We start from the raw sequence: 19,633 nt of genomic DNA, 5'->3' as shown, positions 1-19,633 counted from the left end.
ACTCCCTGGAAACTGGTCCCTGCTGAGAGCAATCAAGTCTCCTTGGGAAGCCATGAGTTGGATGGTGCTACCATACTGTGAAAATGGAATCATTTCTTCCCAAGTTCACCTTTAACTGGGCTGCTTCCACAAGCACTCAACACCAGAACAAAACCACCCCGTGAAAGCTGAACTTTCACCCCTGTAGAAATTACCGAAGACTACAAATAAGACTCAAGGATTGAGGCAGAGTGTTTTGGTGGGAAAACCACTTAAGAGTTTTATATTACAATTAACTTTGCTAATGGTTGGCAAGTCACAGTGCTTTTTATTACAAACATTTTCAAACATAGAAAATTGGGGTAATGAATACCGTATTTACTCTTCACCAAAACTGAACAATTTTAACAGCTTGTCTTATATTCATCTATTTTTATGTTTGTTTTAGCTGAAGTATTTTGTAAATTATAATCACATTTCCCCCAAAGTAATTCAGTATGTACCTCTAAAAAACAATGATATCTTCCTCATAACTATAAAACTGGTATCACCCCTAACAAAATCAAAATAATTCCCTAAAATCATCTCCTCATGAGTATCATTCATACTCACATTTCCTGGGGTTATTGTTCTTAAGCATTGAGAAGTGAGACTAGAAAGCTACTCCAGAGGTTGGTGACAGTCCTTGAGTCATCCTTTCTCTCAAAGGTAGATGCTTACATGATTTCTTTATCCTTGCTTTGAGTTCAAGTGTCAGGGTAATTGCCCAAAGAGAACATCCACCTAAGCTCTGACAATAAATCTATGTTAGTAACAGCTACAACAATGACTTCATGAAGTAAAGAAGTGGAGGGAAAGAGAGGAGCAAAAGAGAGAACAAATACCTTTCAAGGAAGAAAAAAAATGACAAGGACAATTTCCCAGACACTGGGCTATTATATTACTTAAATAGTCTCCCCCTCTCTTCTCTTCTGAATCATTCCTCCTAGCCTAGATTCTTCAGAATTCATTATTCTTAAAAGTGAGTATTAGAAACTTTTGGCTCTTATGCCCTCTCTCTTGGCTTCTTGTTAATACCTCTTGATAAAGAGTAGTTGCTCCTTGCTTGCTCTTCCACTCATTTTTACCGCCTTTTGTTACCTAATTGCCTTGCTTTTATTCACTGACAGCACCCCTCTAGAGATGGACAGTTTCCTTCTCCACACAACATGCTTTCTCCAGGCCTCAACCTCCCTGCTCCCAGCAGGCTCCCACGCATTGCCCTCTCCAAGTCCAAGGAGCTCCCCGGGAAGCTCTTCTGCCTTTGCTTCTTCCTGGTAATTTATTCAGAGATGGGAATGTTACCTGTCTGCAGATGACTTACAAATCTGGAAAAGGTCAAGATAAATATATATTTACTTAATTTTCCCCTAGAGTCAGAATACAAGCGGTGAGCTCTGTGTGAAAGGAGAGGAAAGTGAAAGAGCGTTCTTCACCTAACTGGCTAATTCTAATAGCGCTCTCTTCTGTACAATGGTTAGAACGTCTTATGTGTGGACAGTGCCTTCTAGCACTTTCCAGGCAATAGCAGTGAGGGAAGCAGGCTCTGGAGCCATATATCCTGGGTTCAAATCACACTTCCTAGCTGTGTAATATTACAAGACCCTTAACATCTTTGAACTTCAATTTGTACCTATGAAAAATGCAGGTAATAACAGAACCCACTTCCTGGGTTTGTTGTGAAAGTTACATGAAGAAATGAAAGTAAAATGCTGAGTTAACAAAGTGTCTAGATAATAGTTTCCACTAAATAAACTTTAGTGATTTATGCTAACTGTGACCTAAAGATTCAATTATGAAAAGTGGTTATTTCTTAAGTATCTAATATTTATCACTGGCAAAATTGGCTGGGATAATGTTCCTTGGCATACTCTGTTAGTCTGTAGGCCTTTTTGAAAGAAAGTTTGACTATTTCCATTTTAACACATAGGCTTTATCTCATGTAATACAGAAAGTACACAAAGTGTTGTTCAATGCTAGTAGTTACTTTTGTAAACGGATGATTCATGCTAATTAAACTTGCAACCCAGGAGAATAAAATTAGCTTGTTTCAACATTTCCTTTTGTTCAGTAATTACACTTCAAGGTTATGTAGATACCACATTACTATAATTTTGCCTGAGAGACAGACTGCACACCCACATTTTTAAAAACAGGCGACTGCCAACAGAAATCCAGGTGCTCGCTGAGTAAGAGCCCTGCAGACTTCATAAGCAAATCTTCTACTAACCTTGTGCTCCAGTGTAACTTATTTCTGTACATACTGTAGCTAGTAAGGAAGTACTGAGATCATTTTTGCTTGTTATAGATTCACCGGATTTGCAGGAGGATGAGAATTTAAAAATAGAAGCCAAACGTGGCTGACGTTTCTCTTTGATGCTTATGTTCCAGTAGCAATCTGTTCACCCATGATGACAGCAAGCGTTCCATCAGATGATTTAGATTTTCATAAACCCAGTCAGAATCCCACTACTTCTCAAATGGGGGGGGGGCCCGAGACATACAGATACATCCCATTCTGATCCATTTGGTTTCTCTAAGCTTTGTCTTTATAGACAGCTATTTGGGGATGGCTCTCATGAGAGGTGATAAGGAGGAGGTAACACTGATTAGTGCTCAATTACGTGCTGGGCACGGCGTTGAGTCACTGACGTAAGTTAGATCACAAAGTATCTTCATGACATCGCCTAATTAAATCTCCTTTCCATAGATTGGGAACGCAGAGCGTAGGAAGGTAAATGAAATTCCAGAGGCAATGGCATGCATATCCAGGTTTTGGGGAAGCCTGAAGTTTATATTAGTTTTAAAGGGAAAAAAAAAAAAGTCAAATTGTGAGTACTGAATTTGGTTGAATGCCCTAGAAGGGGTCGGCATAAATAAGGAATCCCGAGGTAGGAGCTTCCACAGTAACCACCTTATGTCTGCCTGATGGACCCCTCGGAGCTGCAGGGACAAAGGAATCTGATGAGCAGAAACGTGAATTGTAAAGTGAAAATCATTCATCTTTAGAAAATCTTGGCTATAATGAAGTCGCACTCAGATTTAAAAAAAATTTTTTTAAATAGATTTGGTTTTTGGTTTAGTACGTCAGCAGGAAAGATGGGGAGGGGGGTGGGGGGTGTAGTGGGAGGAATGCATGCCGGGTGAATGAGCAACAGTCTCTGATGAAGTGCCAAGCAGTAATTTACATGGTCTGAGTATGCAGAATGTAGAAACATTCTGAGTTCTTCATTGTATGTTCCTTAGGAAATCTTTGCCCTTTTGGTGCAGTGAAAAGTTAGAAAGTTTAGATACAATTTATTTGTGATGCCTTCTGAGTAAAACTTGTGTGAAAGCAGCCATCGCTTTTCTCAACACTATGCCAATTTTTCTTGAGCAGTTTCTCCACTGTTAGCAAAATATGTGATGCTGACTGAACACATTCTCTCTCTCGGAATCAATTGTTTGTTATACCAAGAAAACTCTTTCTTATCCAAAATGAAAAACTTATTTTGCCAGAATGAGGGAAGATCTTTCTTTTTTTCCCAAAGCACATATAATAATTTCAGAATTCAGAATAAGGCGACTCTTATTACCACCATATCAGATCATGGCTCTCAGAAGAAGTTCAAGTCATATTTATCTTTTCTCAAAGTTTTATGAAATTATTTCTTTTCACATGAGGAATTTCATGAAAATTTCTGATGAAGAATATGGGAAAGGTGCTCTGAATTGTAATTTCCTAAAAATGCTGAGTTTTCTTATATGCCGGAATACACATGAATAGAGCAGCATACTGCTGCCCAGGCTGTGTACTCCACAACTCCAAGGGACACTATTTACAGAGTGAGGAGTGTTGCCTGGAGCAGGACAATGCAGGGGCCCTGAAGGAAAGAATGGCTGCTACCTCTGCCAGAAAAGAAGGAGTTGCTTGGAAAAATGAAGGGGGGCATGTCACAGAGATACATGGGCCAGCTGGACCCAAATGGCTAAGTCTGGGACAATCTGAACATCCAAATAAATAAGGACAGGAATAGAATGACGTAACAATCCATAATTCCATAATAGGTAAGTAAATAAATGGGAGAGAAGGAAAAGCTCTCCATGCCGTACAAAGACAAAGGAAGGAACTAACAGTGGACTCTGGTTAGAAATGGGCTGTTCTGCCACCTTCATGGTAAACACTGAATCAGACAGAAATCAATAGCTGCAACAAGGATGGGGTGGGGGGGTTTAGAGAAGGACCACTCCTCCTTTCAATGTCCTAGTCATCACAGAGTAATCCTCAGGAATGGGATTAGTGCCCTTATCAGAAGAGGCAGGAGAGAGAAGGTGGAATTCTCGCTCCACCAAGTGAGCACGGAGCGAGAAGACCACCACCTGCAAACCAAGCAGCCAGCCTCACCAGACCCTGGATCCTTCCTGCCTCCAGAACTGTGTGAGATGAACTGTTTATAATCTCCCCCATCTACGGTATTTGTTATAGCAGCCTGAACTAAGACAGTCCTATTTCAAGGTTTTTTTCCCTTTAAGATATTTTCTTTCCTTTCATGTGAGGCGGTATGATCTTAGAGCCAACATTTCCTTTTAGTCTTGGGACCTCAAATTTTCATTTAAAAAAAGTATCACTTTCTTTTCTTTTTAATTTTTTATTTTAATTCCAGTATAGTTAACATACAGCATTATATTAGTTTCAGATATACAATCTAGTGATTCAACACTTCCATACATCACCCAGTGCTCATCATGACAAGTGTACTCCTTAATCCTCATCACTTGTTTAACCCATCCCCCCACCCACCTCCCCTCTGGGGCCCGGTTTCCCAGTTAAGTGTACCATCACCTTCGTTATAGATAAAGAGTAAGCTGTTGAACATACCGTATCTTTCTTCCTAGTGGAAGCTGAATGGCTGCTAATAAAAAAAAAAAAATGTTCAAGACAATAAAACACAAATTCTTCAGGAAATCTTTTCTTCTGACACTGTGAATATGCATCCCAGGACAGTGGGTCCCAGCCCTGGCTGCATAATTTCACTATATAATTTAAAATCCTGATGCCCAGCCCACACTCAAGACCAGGTACAGCAGAACCTCTAGAGATGGAATCTGGGCACTGGTCATTTTTAAAGCTCTCTAGGACATTCCAATGTATAGCCAAGTTCGAGTTCCCTAGATCAAGAATCTACAGCAATAAAGAATTCTATCTTTTGTGTATAGACCCAGAGGATTCAAAGGTTTTTGAGAATTGGTCTCACTGTCTTAACTATAGAGAACAAGCAGATGGGCAGTTACCAGAGGAGAGGTGGGTGGGAGGATGGGTGAAACAGCTGAAGGGGATGAAGAGTACACTTATCATGATGAGCACTGAGTAATACATGGAATTGTTGAGTCACTGTATCACCTGAAACTCACATAACACTGTATATTAACCATGAGAGAATTAAAATTTTTTTTAAAGTTAAAATAAAAAAGAATTGGACTCACTTGTTGAGGAATGTACGTAACAAGTGAAGTTATGTGTCTACCTGGGAAAAGGTAACTGAATGAAGACTGGGGCCTGTGCCAAATGAATGTGAGACACCATAAATACCCATGGAGACTCCACGGGCATAGCAGGGATGCCCGCACCATCCTGATGCAAGGACAGGCCCTGATAAGAGCAAGGCTGAGGAAGGCCACTCTGGCCTGGGAATGGCGTAAACGGAAAAGTAGCCAGTATGTCCAGCCAACAGCCAGGCAACCCATCTAGCTAGATGGAAGGTTCGCTCTCCAGAGTAGAAAAGGGAAGTGTAGAGAAGCAGACTAGAACCAGCCCCAGGGGTTTTGAGAAATAAGCCAGTGAGTCTGGTGGCAGTTTGGAGTCTCTAAGGAGATTTAAGCTAAGGACCAAAGACCGCATTGATAAGCTATTCATAGTGGGGTCAGGGGAAAGACCAAAAACTCAATCTACTACGAGAAGAACACGGTACGTCCGGTAAAACTGCGTATATGATGAAGCACAATCTTATACCTTCCTTTACAGTTTTCCACAAAAGACAGGCGCTGGCAGTTTGGGCCTCCTAAAAAGAGCATAAATCTCACCTGTCATGGGACCCCCTGACAGGAGAGACTGGGCAGGCCAGAAGGTTTGTCTTGTTCTCTGGCCCCTTTGGCCTGATTCCCAATCCAACAGTCGTCAGTTTTAATACTTTCTGCATCTATACGTTCCTCCTTTTTCCATGAACGTGACTCCTATGGTCAGCATATATAATTCTAGGGGACAAAGTTTCAGGCTAGAGAAATTCTTTCTTATAATTTTTTTTTAATAAGAATAATTACAGAGAAAAAAAAATCAAGATCCTTTACATAATGATCTATAAGCCACAGATACAAATATAGGATAACATGTTTGGTTTTTTTTATACTGCGTTTATAAGCCAGCACTACTGAAACTGTATTCAAGCCACTAGATGTTATCCTGAACTCCTCGACAGCGCTGACACATAGGACATACTCAGTAAAAGTTGGCTCAGTGGCACTGTTGAACTGAATGGCGTTCAAAGTGAGGTGAAATGGCCGCTCTCACCCTGATTTAACAATGAAAGCAGTGAGGGCATCACAGTTACCTGTATTCCAAGTGCCTTGCTGCAAACACGGCCAGGTATCTGAGCTTCCAATCCGTTATTTTTAAAGCCAGACCACAATGCTCATATGCAAAATGGCATCTTGTAAAGCCATTCCTAAAAGCAACATCCATGTGGTGCCCAGGGTTATTCAGACACTGCAGCTCAGATACTGATTGCCATCCCAAGACAACAGAGACACTCTCTGTGTTTGTAAAGTGTTCATTTTATAAATATCTGATAAGAATCCACATGCAACTACATGCATTAATTAGAAATTACCTACAACAAAATGACACTGAGCTTTCACTGACAGAATAACCACAAAAACGTGTTTGATTCTTTTTTTTCTAAGTCATCATACTCTAGTTTATAGACAAGTCTTATTTTTTCATTCAGGAGGAAAAAATTTGCACATTCTGCCTTTCTTGCCCCTTGAGGGGAGTTGTACCTGCATAATGTACTGGAATCTCTATCTTTGGCCCAATGACGTAGTGTCCCTCCTCCAGGCTGTGGGCAGTGATGGTGGTCCACTGACGGCAGGAATGAATCAGAAGGTATTCGTTTTCCCGCAGCCCTTCTATGCATTCTCCTGGAAAAGATAATTTAGTGTAAGAAACTTAGAATTAGCATCTGTTTGCTCCATACTCTGCAGTAAGATTTCAATAGTTAAGACTTCACTAATGCAGAAATTGATAGTTCATCCCAAGATGACATAAGCTTGCTTCCGAATTAGCACTAAAAAGGCATTCTACAACAAGCTGACAACTGCACACAGGATTCCCTAAAAATGTTTCCCACTTATCTGCGAAGATATTTTCAAAACCTCATTTTATCTCAATGATTGTACTCAAGGATAATAAAACATTTATTAAGTGCCAACAATATGTTAGTACTACCTAGATGCTCTGCATGTATTATTTCATATGATGCAATAATATTACGAGGTAGGTATTGTTCCTTTGTTACAGGTGGGAAGAATCAAGGTTCAGAATGTTAAGTGGTATGTCTGAGCTCACAGATTTAATAAGCAGGAAAGTGAGGATTCAGGCCCAAGTCAGACTGATTCCAAGGCTTACGCTCTTTTTTTTTTTTTTTTAAAGATTTTATTTATTTATTTGAGACAGAGAGAATGAGAGACAGAGAGCATGAGAGGGAGGAGGGTCAGAGGGAGAAGCAGACTCCCTGCCAAGCAGGGAGCCCGATGCGGGACTCGATCCAGGGACTCCAGGATCATGACCTGAGCCGAAGGCAGTCGCTTAACCAACTGAGCCACCCAGGTGCCCCCAAGGCTTACGCTCTTAATCACTAAAATACAACTACCAAAAATATATGATAAACCTCTCTGTTGAAACAGTACTTGAAATTAAATGCCAGTATCTCCTTTTAAATTTTGTATGTTTTGCCAGTTCTTTCTGGCCCCCTACCAAATTTCCCAATTAAAAATAATGAAGCTTTAGAGCATGCAAATGAAATTATTTTTTTCATTTTGATATTTTCTGAGGTACATTTTTAACATCTGAACCAATGACAAGTAAATTATTTCAAAAAAGAAATCCATCCCCTGAAACTTAAAGACATTTTTTTAGATGCTGAAACGACCCATCTCATTAATCCTGGTTTAGTCGTTTCAATGCTCAGATAATACCCGAAAAGGCTAATTTCTTTATACAGAAAACAGCCTTTCTTATTTCTGATGTTGATTATACTGCAATAACCAAATGAGTCAGTGATTTAACTGGGTGTTTTATTCACAGTTCACTTAAAAAAGTTTCAGTACTTTTACAATACAAAAGAAGTCGAGGAGGCTGTAATGATCAATTTGGTTATCACATTCATAAGCCATCAGATCTGTTTCCAATCCAGTAAGGCCCCAATCTTGAAAACAGTCTTAATGCAAGAATACTTCATCTTGGTCGCAGGAGACACAGATGGGGAGTGGGGATGAGGGGGATGGGAGAAAAAGCAGCAGATCTGGAAGCAGAGGTATCCTAGCAGGAATGAGAGGTCCAACTCCCCAGGAGGAACTTCCAAAACCAGACTCCCCTGCCCTCACACTTTGGGAGACCAGGTTCATAAAGTCCTCCCGAGGAGGCTGCTGGTACTTACGAGTGCTCTGCAACCCCCTCAAGCATGTTGGAACGGAAAGAAAGATCTGGAAGGGCTACTCCAAAGGCGAAATCATCTGGTCTCCCCTGAGGCTCCCCACCAGGAGGTAGGAGAGTGTGAAGGGCACAGAGACAAGCAGGCAGGGGTTACAAGCATGAGCCATGAAGTCCAAGAGATTTGGTCTAGTCAAAGCTCTGCCCCCCATCACTATGCGGTCTTGGGCAGAAACCCTCCTTTCTCCCCATGAGATGGGGCAACAAGAGTACTCGCTTCCCAGAGCGGCCGTGAAGATACACAGTGACAATGATGGGAAGTGCGGAGGTTTCCGTCATATGATGTTAGGAGGGATCAGGAAACGTCAGCGATTAATTTTATTTACTGCACACTTGGTGTCCCTAGAATTCCATCCTTCTATAACATTGTAATTGAGTTTATATTATCCTCTTACAGGTGAGGAAATGACTTCAGGGCAGTTAGGAAACGTGCCTAAAGCTGCACAGCAGAAACTGACTTTGGGGTCCCTCTACATCTCCCCCTGTTCTTCAACACCACACTGACTTTTGCCTTGAAAACTGCCAACCATAATCCAAAAAACAGAGAGAAACTGACCCTCAGCTCCAAGTCTCATTCAAGGAAGGAGGGAGAGAGTATCAGCAACAAAAATGAGGAATTAAAATATGAATTCATTAGAAAGTGAAAGGTGCTATGGGAAAAAAGAAAAAGTAAAGGGTAAGAAGATCAGGAGGACCATATATGAGAAAGAAGAAAAATTTGCAAGGTTGTCATTTTAAGGTATATTTCATTCATTTATCCAACAAACATTTATCTCCTTATTTGTTTAGCTTTTTCTAAAAACAGCTTTATTGAGGAATAAGTGATCTACAAAGAACTGCACATAATCAATGTGTCCATGCTGAACACTGGCAAACATTTATGGAGGATCTTTCATGCACCAAGCAATGGAGGAGTGGGCGAAAATGAAAAGAGAGCTTGGCCCATGCATTTAAGAAGCTGACATCCTCTTGGTGAGATGTGTTCACATGTAATTTTATGTAAGGTAGGACATGACTAGTGCTAGGCAAGAGGAATAAAGAATCTGGACTGGAGATGGCGACTTTGGAAGAGAAGATCAAGAAAATGTCAAGAGGAATATATAGCTTTTGGGCTGGTCCTAATTCTCTGGCAATGGAGGCCAGAGAAAGGTTTGGGATGAGAGACTGGCCGAAGCTCTGCTTTAGGAAAATTAATCTGTCAATACTATAAAAGCTGGATTAGAGAGGAAGAAACCAGAGCCACGGGGTGTATGTGAGGAAACTCAGAGAGAAAACACACCACCATTCAGGGAAAAAGAAAAATGTCGTTTTCTGCAACTGAACTGCTATATTATAAAACTGTTTTAATTTTATTCCGCAGCGGGCTCTAAAGAGGCAGCCAAGAAACAACTGCAGTCAAGTTAATCAAAATGAAAATTTAATGTTAAGTCCTACTGCTAGCTGATGTAGTAAACACTCTTGTCAAGAGGATTCGGAATGATTTTCAAAGCTATAAAGGAGTAAGAAACCAGTGCCTGTTTTTGAGCTTATGTCTTTTTTATTTTTTTTAAACAACTGAACCATGTGCCTGCTTTAGGCAAAAGAAGTTTCACAAAAATTGTCTAGAAATAAAACTTAATATAATCACTTAAAATGTCCTAGGGTAGGCCACTAATAGAGACACTACATTAAATGAATCCCTAAAGTAAACATTTTTGTGATATAATTATCCTGTTGCTTAACTACTATATATAACATGCTAAAACTTATATATTTAGCTCAAAGATGTAGTAACAAGAAGTCTAAAAGAAATGTGTGTTAAATTCCAAAATACGTTAATATCATCCTGAAATTTCCCCAGATCCAGCATGCTTCTGGGATATACTTTCCTTGCCTGGTTTGACCTTGATCCCCTCAATATTAAGTCTTACACACTTGTTAAAATCATTTTTAACGCTAGGAAAATTAGAACCACGAATCCTTCAAAGTAAGTCTGCTTAAAAAAAAATCAAATTCGAAATTTAAAATAAAAATTTGTAAGCTGGACACACACAAATCCTGCTGGTTTGGCTGCTGGGCTACTGTCATTTCCTGATGCACCTTTTTGATCTCTCCTTGTTACCTTCACGGTTTCCCCCCTTTTCCACATTAGCTGTAACTGTAGGAGTTAATCAAGGTTCCGCCCTTAACCTGTTCACCGTTTCTCTCTCCTTTACCATCTTACACACCCCTCAGGGATTCACTTAGTTATGGACAACTTGCACATCCATTCTCTCAGCTACCAACTTGTATTCTGAGCTCCTCATCCAGACTTTATCTTCTACCCTTTTCTACCTGGATGTCCCCCTACCATTCACTCAGGCATCCTACATTCATCCAACAAACATGTAAGGAGGACCAGCTATGTTCTAGAACCTGGCGATATAGTCCTGAACCAAGTCCCTGCTCTCATAGAGCTGACTTCTTGGCTGGGTTTTCAATCCCCCATTCTTCACTGTCAACTTACTTAAATATTGCTGCGGATAAAAACTCAAGAATACAACATGGCTCATCTTATTCTTTTACTCACATCTGCCTTCAGTGGTTCTCATTCATACAGAATGAGGCCTTAAGTCTTTGGCTCAATACTCAAGGCCCTCATGATCTATCCACAGAATATAAGACCTATATCCCCCACACCATACGCTAGAGCCCAAAGGACCTGTTTCCCGTGCCACACACACGGAGCAGCGTCACTCCTCTGGGCCTCCTCACTTTCTTTCCTTTGCCTGAGCCTTATCTCCCAATCCTTATTTACTCACTACTCATTATACTCATTCTTGAAAGACCAGCTCAAATGCCACCTTCATGAACGTCTTCCTCATATGAATCCTAATATTTTTCATTTGAACTATAGCAATTTTGTAGTTTTGCTAATATTCTATGCTGGATTTATAAATTTCTTTAAGAGCTCAGAGCAGGAGGAGCTTAGACTGATATTTTAATGTTTATGTATATTTATTTATTTTTTTTTTAAGATTTTATTTATTTGAGAGAGAGAGACACAGCGAGAGAGGGAACACAAGCAGGGGGAGTGGGAGAGGGAGAAGCAGGCCTCCTGCGGTGCAGGGAGCCCGATGCAGGACTCAATCCCAGGACCCTGGGACCATGACCTGAGCCGAAGGCAGACGCTTAACGACTGAGCCACCCAGGCGCCCATGTTTATGTATATTTAAATGACACAATAAAACTAATTTAATAATGTGGGGATTACAGGCATTTTTTTTCCTTTTGAAATTGGTCTATACATTGGTCAATTTTGAGAATCATGGTAATAAGGGTTAAGAAACAAAGATACTTCAGGACCAAAAATGCTGTTAGATAAGATCCTCTCTAAACTGGGGCACCTGGGTGGCTCAGGTCATGATCCTGGAGTCCTGGGATGGAGCCCCATGTTGGGCTCTCTGCTGAGTGGGGAACCTGCTTCTCCTTCTGCCTGCCCCCCCCCCCCTCATGCTCACACTCTCTCGAGCATACTCTCTCTCTCTCAAATAAATGAACTCTTAGGAGGAAAAAAAAAAAGATCCTCTCTAAATTACCTTGTCTTACTAGCATCCACAGCAATGCAATGGAGTTGCCCAGACTCACCGCCTCATGGTTTTTTTTGTTTTTTTAATATTCAAACATAATAATGTTTGCATTTATTTAGAATTGTTTCCCCCATCGAATCTTATGTTTTTATGCTGCTTGTAACTATTTTAGCTTTAAGTTGTAATTAAATTTATTACATTTGGATATACTGAATTAGTGCATAACTATACTGCCTTTTATATGGGTTGCTTAGGATGTGTCTCAATCAGTTCAAATAGTTGTATGTCTGTCACGGTAGACTCCAAATCTCTATTAAATGCTTTTTTATTTTTAAATATAAAGTATGATGTACTTGGATGACAATTTATAACGTTTTGATATTAAACCTGCAAGCTTACTGCTGATGAATTTTCTATTAAGGTTGGGCTGAATCCAGATAACACAGACACATACGCAAGTCGGTTTTTTTTTTTTTCTTTTTGCTATCCTCATGTCACAAAAAACAGATGCATGACTCTCCAAGTTGTGTTGTGATTTTGGCAATTAAATATTGAAGTATTTTTGATTTTCCACTTTTGTGTCTCTTTGTTCTTCCCGTTGGCATTTCACACCAGAGTAACAAGTTCAGTCAACAATTTGGGCTATATCTCTACAGAGGGCATGCACTTTTAATCCCTTCAACTTCCAGAATACCTGGTCTTCCAATTTGCATAGCAAATATATAAACTCATATTGCTGATTATCTTTCTTTTTAAAGTATCCCCATTTAGTTTGGTTTCTTCTCAGGCCACTAGGAGAACCGTGTCCATGGTGGATACCCATGTATTTGTTTCATGTATTTGTTAACTGATTAATGAGGCCCCACTGAAATAATCTGATTTGTTAATACATGTGTAAATGAGAATCAGATTTACTAACCTTGGCATTGTTTTTATCTATTATGGATACAAACTGCTCCTAATGTTGTAACTAAATCTATCAACAATGAGTAATGAATAAGTTTTATGGTATCTGTTACTACTTACTACAAATCTAATTTAACAGTTGTGCATTGTTTTATTTTACCAATGTTAAAAGGAAAGCTGGTCAAGTGACAACACTGTATTTTACTTCCTCACTGTTAATAGAGTTGCTTAATTTTAATTATGTGTTTACTTGATCCTACAATCCTTTTCATGTGCACAGGAACCCTACTGAGTCAGTTACATAAGCAAACCACTGCATTTCTCTTACAACTTAAGACTTTTTTTTCAGTTTTATTGAAAAATAACTGACATATATCACTGTATAAGTTTAAGGTGTCCAGCATGATGGTTTGACTTACATATATCATGAAACAACCACATACTGGGTTTAGATACAATAAAAGGAAAAAAAACATTTCTTCCTGTGATGAGAACTCTTAGGATCTGCTGTCTCAACAACTTCCCTGTACATCACACAGCAAGTGTTAACTGTAGTCATCACGTCATACATTACATCCCTAGCACTTATTTATCTTCTAACTCGAAGTTTGTACCTTCTGACCACCTTCTTCCAATCCCCTCTTCCCACTCCATTTTTTAAAAAATACCTTCAGTGAGCAGAAATGCCATTTCCCACTTCCTGTCCTTACCCATGAAAAATGCCCACAAACCATCCTCTCTGCTCTGTTCTCAGGCAAGGGCTGAGTACTGATTCTCAGGAAGAGAGCACAGCTGTCAACAGTCTGGATCCCTTGATCAATACACAGTGGCACCAACCGCCTGTCGGTGCCCTCACGACCCACTGAGCTGGGATGGGAGAAATAGGCTTCGATGTGGTATTATGCCAGTGATGTGTTGTAGTTTTCCTTTTTTGTTTCAGTAGACTCCCTTAACTAAAATATCTATATGCATGATCTTCAACACCAGCAAAGCCTCCTGATTATAGTGATCACAAAGGTTTTGTTACAGAGGCTATTCCTTCTAAGTACTCTTCACAAATACAAGCTTGTATTTGCCAAGGTAGCTTCCACTTAAAATTCCTTTCCTTGTTCTTTTAGTTACATTTTATCCCATAAGCTGAGGGATATAATTAAATGCTACTTAGTTAGCATCCTCAGTGTCAGTGTATTTACTGTGAGAAGAGAACATGGCACTACCATACTATTTCTTTATCCCAAAGAACTACAATCCCAATGACATGGTAAAGAAAAAAAGGATATGGGGAGTGGGGAGGTAAAAGAGGGCAAGAAAGGATGTCATAGCAAATTGCTCTAAGACCGTTGAAGAGTGATCATGAAACCATGAAATTAAAATGTTGTCTGCAGTAAGGTGTTCTAAAAAGGAAGTAATAGAAGGTGAGGAAAATCCTAAAAGAATGAACTAATTAGCAACTAATTAAGATACAGAAATTATAAAGTGGTCAGGGAGGATGTGGTTATAGGAAACCACGAAAGCACAGGTCGTAATTTTGAAATCAATGGAAACTGAAAACAAACCAAAATTTTGCCAGTGGAAAAGAAAGCTCTAGGAAGAAGAGAATAAACTGCCTCTAGTCTAATGGTAGAAGTATTAGAAGAAAGGGAAGGACAGGAGAGGAAGGATCAGACAGGCTTTCAATCAAATAAAGGCATCTTAAAACCATTTGATAAGAGCTTCCCAAAAAGTAGAGTAAACAAAAAATAGAGCTTCTGGCACAGACACCATGAATGCAAAGGAAAATGAAATGTCCTACTTCTGGGCAGACACAGTGAATAATTTTAGCAACCTAAGAGTCACCTATAACATTCCATTGCTCCAAATACCGAGCACTAGCGCGATCCTCCAGTGATATGCGCACCTGCATCTCTACTTTCACCCACTTCAACAGGACAGTCCATTTCTAGGTGATGGCACCCTGTGATCACTATGCCATATCTTGTGGAACAGAGAAAAGCCTCGGTGGGTGGAAGGGCATGGGAACAGTAGAAAACAGCATTACCTGAGCTTAGCTGCTGTCCAGTTCTAACCACTTCTAAAATGAGACTGTTATCTACTGTCTCCAGTCCTGCCCTACCTTCTTCAGGGGCGGATCATCCCTCATGTGTTAGGGGAGGAACCTACAGCCCCAAGGAACACAGTGGTTCCGACCCTGGGCTGAACAGTCACTGTAATCCTCTGGGGACTTGTAAAAAAAAAAAAAAAAAACCTCCAGTGGTGGGGAGGGTAAGGGCACACACCAGACCACTGAAATCAGAATCTCTGAGAATGGGATCCAGAAACCTGCAGTGTCCTGAAATCTCCTCGGGCGTCCTATTGTGCAGCCTGGGTTCGGAGCACAACTGAGGCAATTAAGAGCACGGGCCCTGGAGAGACACCATCCACCAGGAGACTCCGTTCCTGCACTTAGTGTGAGAAGGGCGCAAGATCACATTTAGCAGGTGCTTCCAAAGCATCTGACACATAGTGAGCTCTCCAAAAGTATTATTACTCTTATTGTCCTATGATACCTCAGGTCACAGGATTTTCTCAGGCTAATAAACTTGCATAGCATTTACTGTCTGCTTTTTTACATTTTGTAGTAACTATAAATTATCCTGTTATTTAACATTTTATGCATATACATTATATTTCTCCAATCAGACTGTGACATTCTTGGGTGCCGGGGACTTTTCTCGTCTTCTCACCAGACCAGGCTCATACACCCAGCTGCTATCAATAAAGCGTCACTCATGATTATTTGACATGGTCATTTTTCACTGTTGAGACCCCACAAATTGACACATTGAGCTATCAGATGAAATTAAAGGTTTTGTTCCTCTTTTTTTGTCTTCTATTTTGCAATAAAGAATGAGGGCTACTCTATTTTCTCAAACCTCTCTTTGTATTTAAACCTTTTTTAAAAACCAGGTTATTATTTCAAACTAATAGGAAGCTCTTCATCAAGAATGCCTGTTGACTTAATGACAGTAACTTGCAGCAGTTTTGTTATGATTCACCTTTAACTAGAAGGTGGCAGAAATTACTAGATGTACACCAATATCTCACTCACTCCTTGGCCTCAGTCATAGTCCCCTTATGTTAGCTGAGCACATGGCTGCCCAGAATACAGAACACTGTTCCCACCTTCACTATTCCTACCCCCAAGAAGGTGTAACAGTGTAACTAAGTTATAGCCAACAGAATATAGTAGTATGTGCCACCTCCAAGATTTACTTTTTTAAAAATATCTTTCATATACCAGAAAATTCCTGATTGAAATTTACAATTCAATAGTTGGTATAGTCACAGACCTGTGCAAACATTACAGTCTAATTATGGAACATTTCTATCATCCCAAAGAAACCTCATACCCATTAACAGTCCTCACCCTACTTCTCACCCCAGCCTGAGGCAACCACTAATCTAATCCCTGTGTCTATAAATTTGCCCATTCTGGACATTTCATATAAATGGAATTATAAAATATGTGACCTTTTGTGTCCAGCTTCTTAGCGTAATGTTTTCAAGATTCATCTATGTTGTAGTGTGGATCAGCACTTCATTCCCTTTTGGCCAAATAATATTTCAGTGTATAGATATTATACCATGTTTTATTTACCCATTCATCTGAGGATGGACATTTGGACTGTTTACAGTTTTGATAGCTATAGCATGCTGCTGATATGGACATGTGTGTACAAGTTTTTCTGGGGACATTTGTTTTCATTTCTCTTGGAAAAATACCTAGGAGTGGAACTGCTAGGTCACATGGTAACTCTACATTTAACTTTTTGAGAACTCCCAGATTGTTTTCAAATTGGCTGCCACCATTTTACATTCCCACCAGCAATGAACGAGGGTTCCAATTTTTCCACATCCTCTCCAACACTTGTTAATATCCATCTTTTTAGTTATAGTTAAAGTAATGGGTGTGATGCCTCACTGTGGTTCTGATTTGTAGTTACCAAATGATGAGTGATGTTGAGCCTCTTTCCATGTGCTTATTGGCCATTCCTATTATCTTTTTTGGAGAAATGTTTATTCAGATCCTTTGCCCAGTTAAATTTGGTTATTTGTCTTTATTGTTGAGTTGTAACAGTTTTCTGTATATTCTGAATGCAAGTTTCTTATCAGATATATGATTTGTAAACATTTTCTCTCATTACAGGGACTGTCTTTCCACTTTCTTGATAGTGTCCTTTGAACCACAAAATTTTTAAATTTTGAAGCCAAATTTATTTTTTCTTTTGTCATTTGTGTTTTTGGTGTCACATGTGAAAAACTGTTGCCTAACCTAGCATCACGAAGATTTGTGTCTACATTTTATAGTTTCTAGTTCTTACATTTCGGTTTGTGACCCATTTTCAGTTAATTTTTGTGCATGTTGTGAGTAGGGGTCCAGATTCATTCCTTTGAATGTGGATATCCAATTGTCTGAGCACCAGGTGAATTGTCTTGCCTCTTTGTCAAAAGCCAACTGACAGTAAGTGTAAGGATTTATTTCAAATGTAAGGGTTTATTTCACCTTAAGTGTATGGATGTTTCTATCCTTATGCCAGTACCACAATGTCTTAATTACTGTAGCTTTGTAGTAAGTTTTGAAATTGGGAATGTGAGTCTTCCAACTTTGTTCTTCAAGATTGTTGTGGTTTTTCTGGGTCTCCTGCATTTCCATATGAGTTTTATGGATCAGCCTGTTATTTTTGCCCCACAAAGAGCAAGCTAGGATATTTCAATGACAGTGACTGTGATCAACCTATATATCAATTTGGGGAGGACTGTCATCTTAACAATATTAACTCTTCTGATCCATGAACATGGAATGTCTTTGCATTTATTTAGATCTTTATTTCAATGAGGTTTTGTAGTTTTCAGTGTGCAAGGCTTGTACTTCTTTTGTTAAATTTATTCCGAAGCATTTTATTCCTTTTGATGGCATTACAAATAGAACTGTTTTTAAATCTCATTTTTGGAGTGTTCATTGCTAGTGTAGAGAAGCACAACTGATTTCTATATATTGATCTTTCATAACCTGAAATTTTACTGAACTTGTTTATTAGTTTAACAGTTTTGGCTTGTTTTTTGTAGATTCCTTAGGATTTTCTATATACAAGTTCATGTCATCTGCAAATAGAAATAGTTTACTTCTTCCTCTCCAGTCTGGATGCCATATTTTTTTTTGTTTTTCTTGCCTTAATGCCCCTCGCTAGAGTCTCCAGCACAACACTGAACATAAGTGGCAACCAAGATGTATGTTTGGGAGAGGATGTGCCCTTCTTTTCCATCTTTATTCTTCCTGACAGATGGAAGATGGAATGTGGATGTGATTATTGGAGGTGGAATGGTAGTGACCATCTTGGACTCTGAGGGGAACTTAGGACCAGAACTGAGTCCAAGACATAGCAACAACTGAAAAGAAACCCGGTCTTTGCCATCTTGGGGAACATGCCAACCTGTGGTCTTTGCCTTTAGGTCTCCGTAACTTCAAACCAAACTCAAGGCTAACATGATACAGGAATATTAGAATAAAGTAAGAATTGTGGTGCCTGCATTATTCAATCAAAATATATGAACTAGGTTCAAAACGGAAAAGAATTTTTTATTTTTTTTTAAAAAACCAATAGTATTAAAGGTGCCTATGTAAGGAAGTACTGTCTAAGCCTGGCTCCTGGTTTTAAAATCTGAGCAATGTCTGGTATCTATTTTTTTTTTTTTTTTACTTCAAAATAATGCCACAAAATTTAGAGGACTAGCATTCCTCAATATTATGCTTCTGGTAATTTATTTCAAGCTTCCCAAATAGTCTGTGATTGTACCACAACGTAGCTATATAACCAACCCAAGTCTACTTCATAAAGACCAGAATATTACTCAAAAAGTCACTAAAAATATTATCACGCATTTAATAGAACTCTTCATTTGTATCTAATTACAGGTAGGAGTTATATGCTAGCTCACATTTGTATGGTTAAATTAACATATACGATGAGCTTTGGCTCTAAATTATTTATGAAACCAAATCAGGCTCATGGCTCTAGATGGGGTGATATCAAGTATCCCTAATGCAGACAGAAAAACAATGTATTTAGATTAATGGCCAAAAACGTTATGAGGAATGCAGATGAAACAACTTTCCTAAAATTTACCATCAATAGGAGAAGTAATGTCAGCAGGAAGTACCTCAGCGGTACCACGGGCAGGGTACCATAGAAAGGAAGTCACTCCACAGCCTTCCAGTTATGCATCCATTTGACGATTACTAAGAATAAAGATCCAGGAACTAACTCTCCATTCCTCCCTCTTGTATCTCACTTTGGCTATGATCCGGCAGCACAGCAACTCTAGTATCCATGCTTAGTAGCTGCCTGTATTCTGAAAATGTGTAAGAATGTAAAAGAAA

At 39.4% G+C, this 19,633-nt stretch overlaps 1 protein-coding gene across 2 annotated transcripts in view; it reads right to left on the bottom strand.

Annotated features, from left to right (window-relative positions):
- The window catches only part of GAREM1 (GRB2 associated regulator of MAPK1 subtype 1), a 194,238-nt gene that overhangs the window by 114,426 nt on the left and 60,179 nt on the right, over positions 1–19,633 (bottom strand). For both annotated transcript variants that reach the window (XM_034996093.1, XM_034996094.1), the window contains exon 2: positions 7,051–7,191. In XM_034996093.1, the coding sequence (XP_034851984.1) occupies positions 7,051–7,191 (141 nt within the window). The remainder of the gene's footprint in view (positions 1–7,050; positions 7,192–19,633) is intronic.

Source organism: Mirounga leonina, unplaced genomic scaffold (assembly GCF_011800145.1).
Source record: "Mirounga leonina isolate KUSES-001 unplaced genomic scaffold, KU_Mleo_1.0 Mir_93, whole genome shotgun sequence".
Classification (NCBI taxonomy): Eukaryota; Metazoa; Chordata; class Mammalia; order Carnivora; family Phocidae; genus Mirounga; species Mirounga leonina.
The sequence above is the reverse complement of the archived record's forward strand: the minus strand, read 5'-3'. Positions and strand labels throughout refer to the sequence as shown.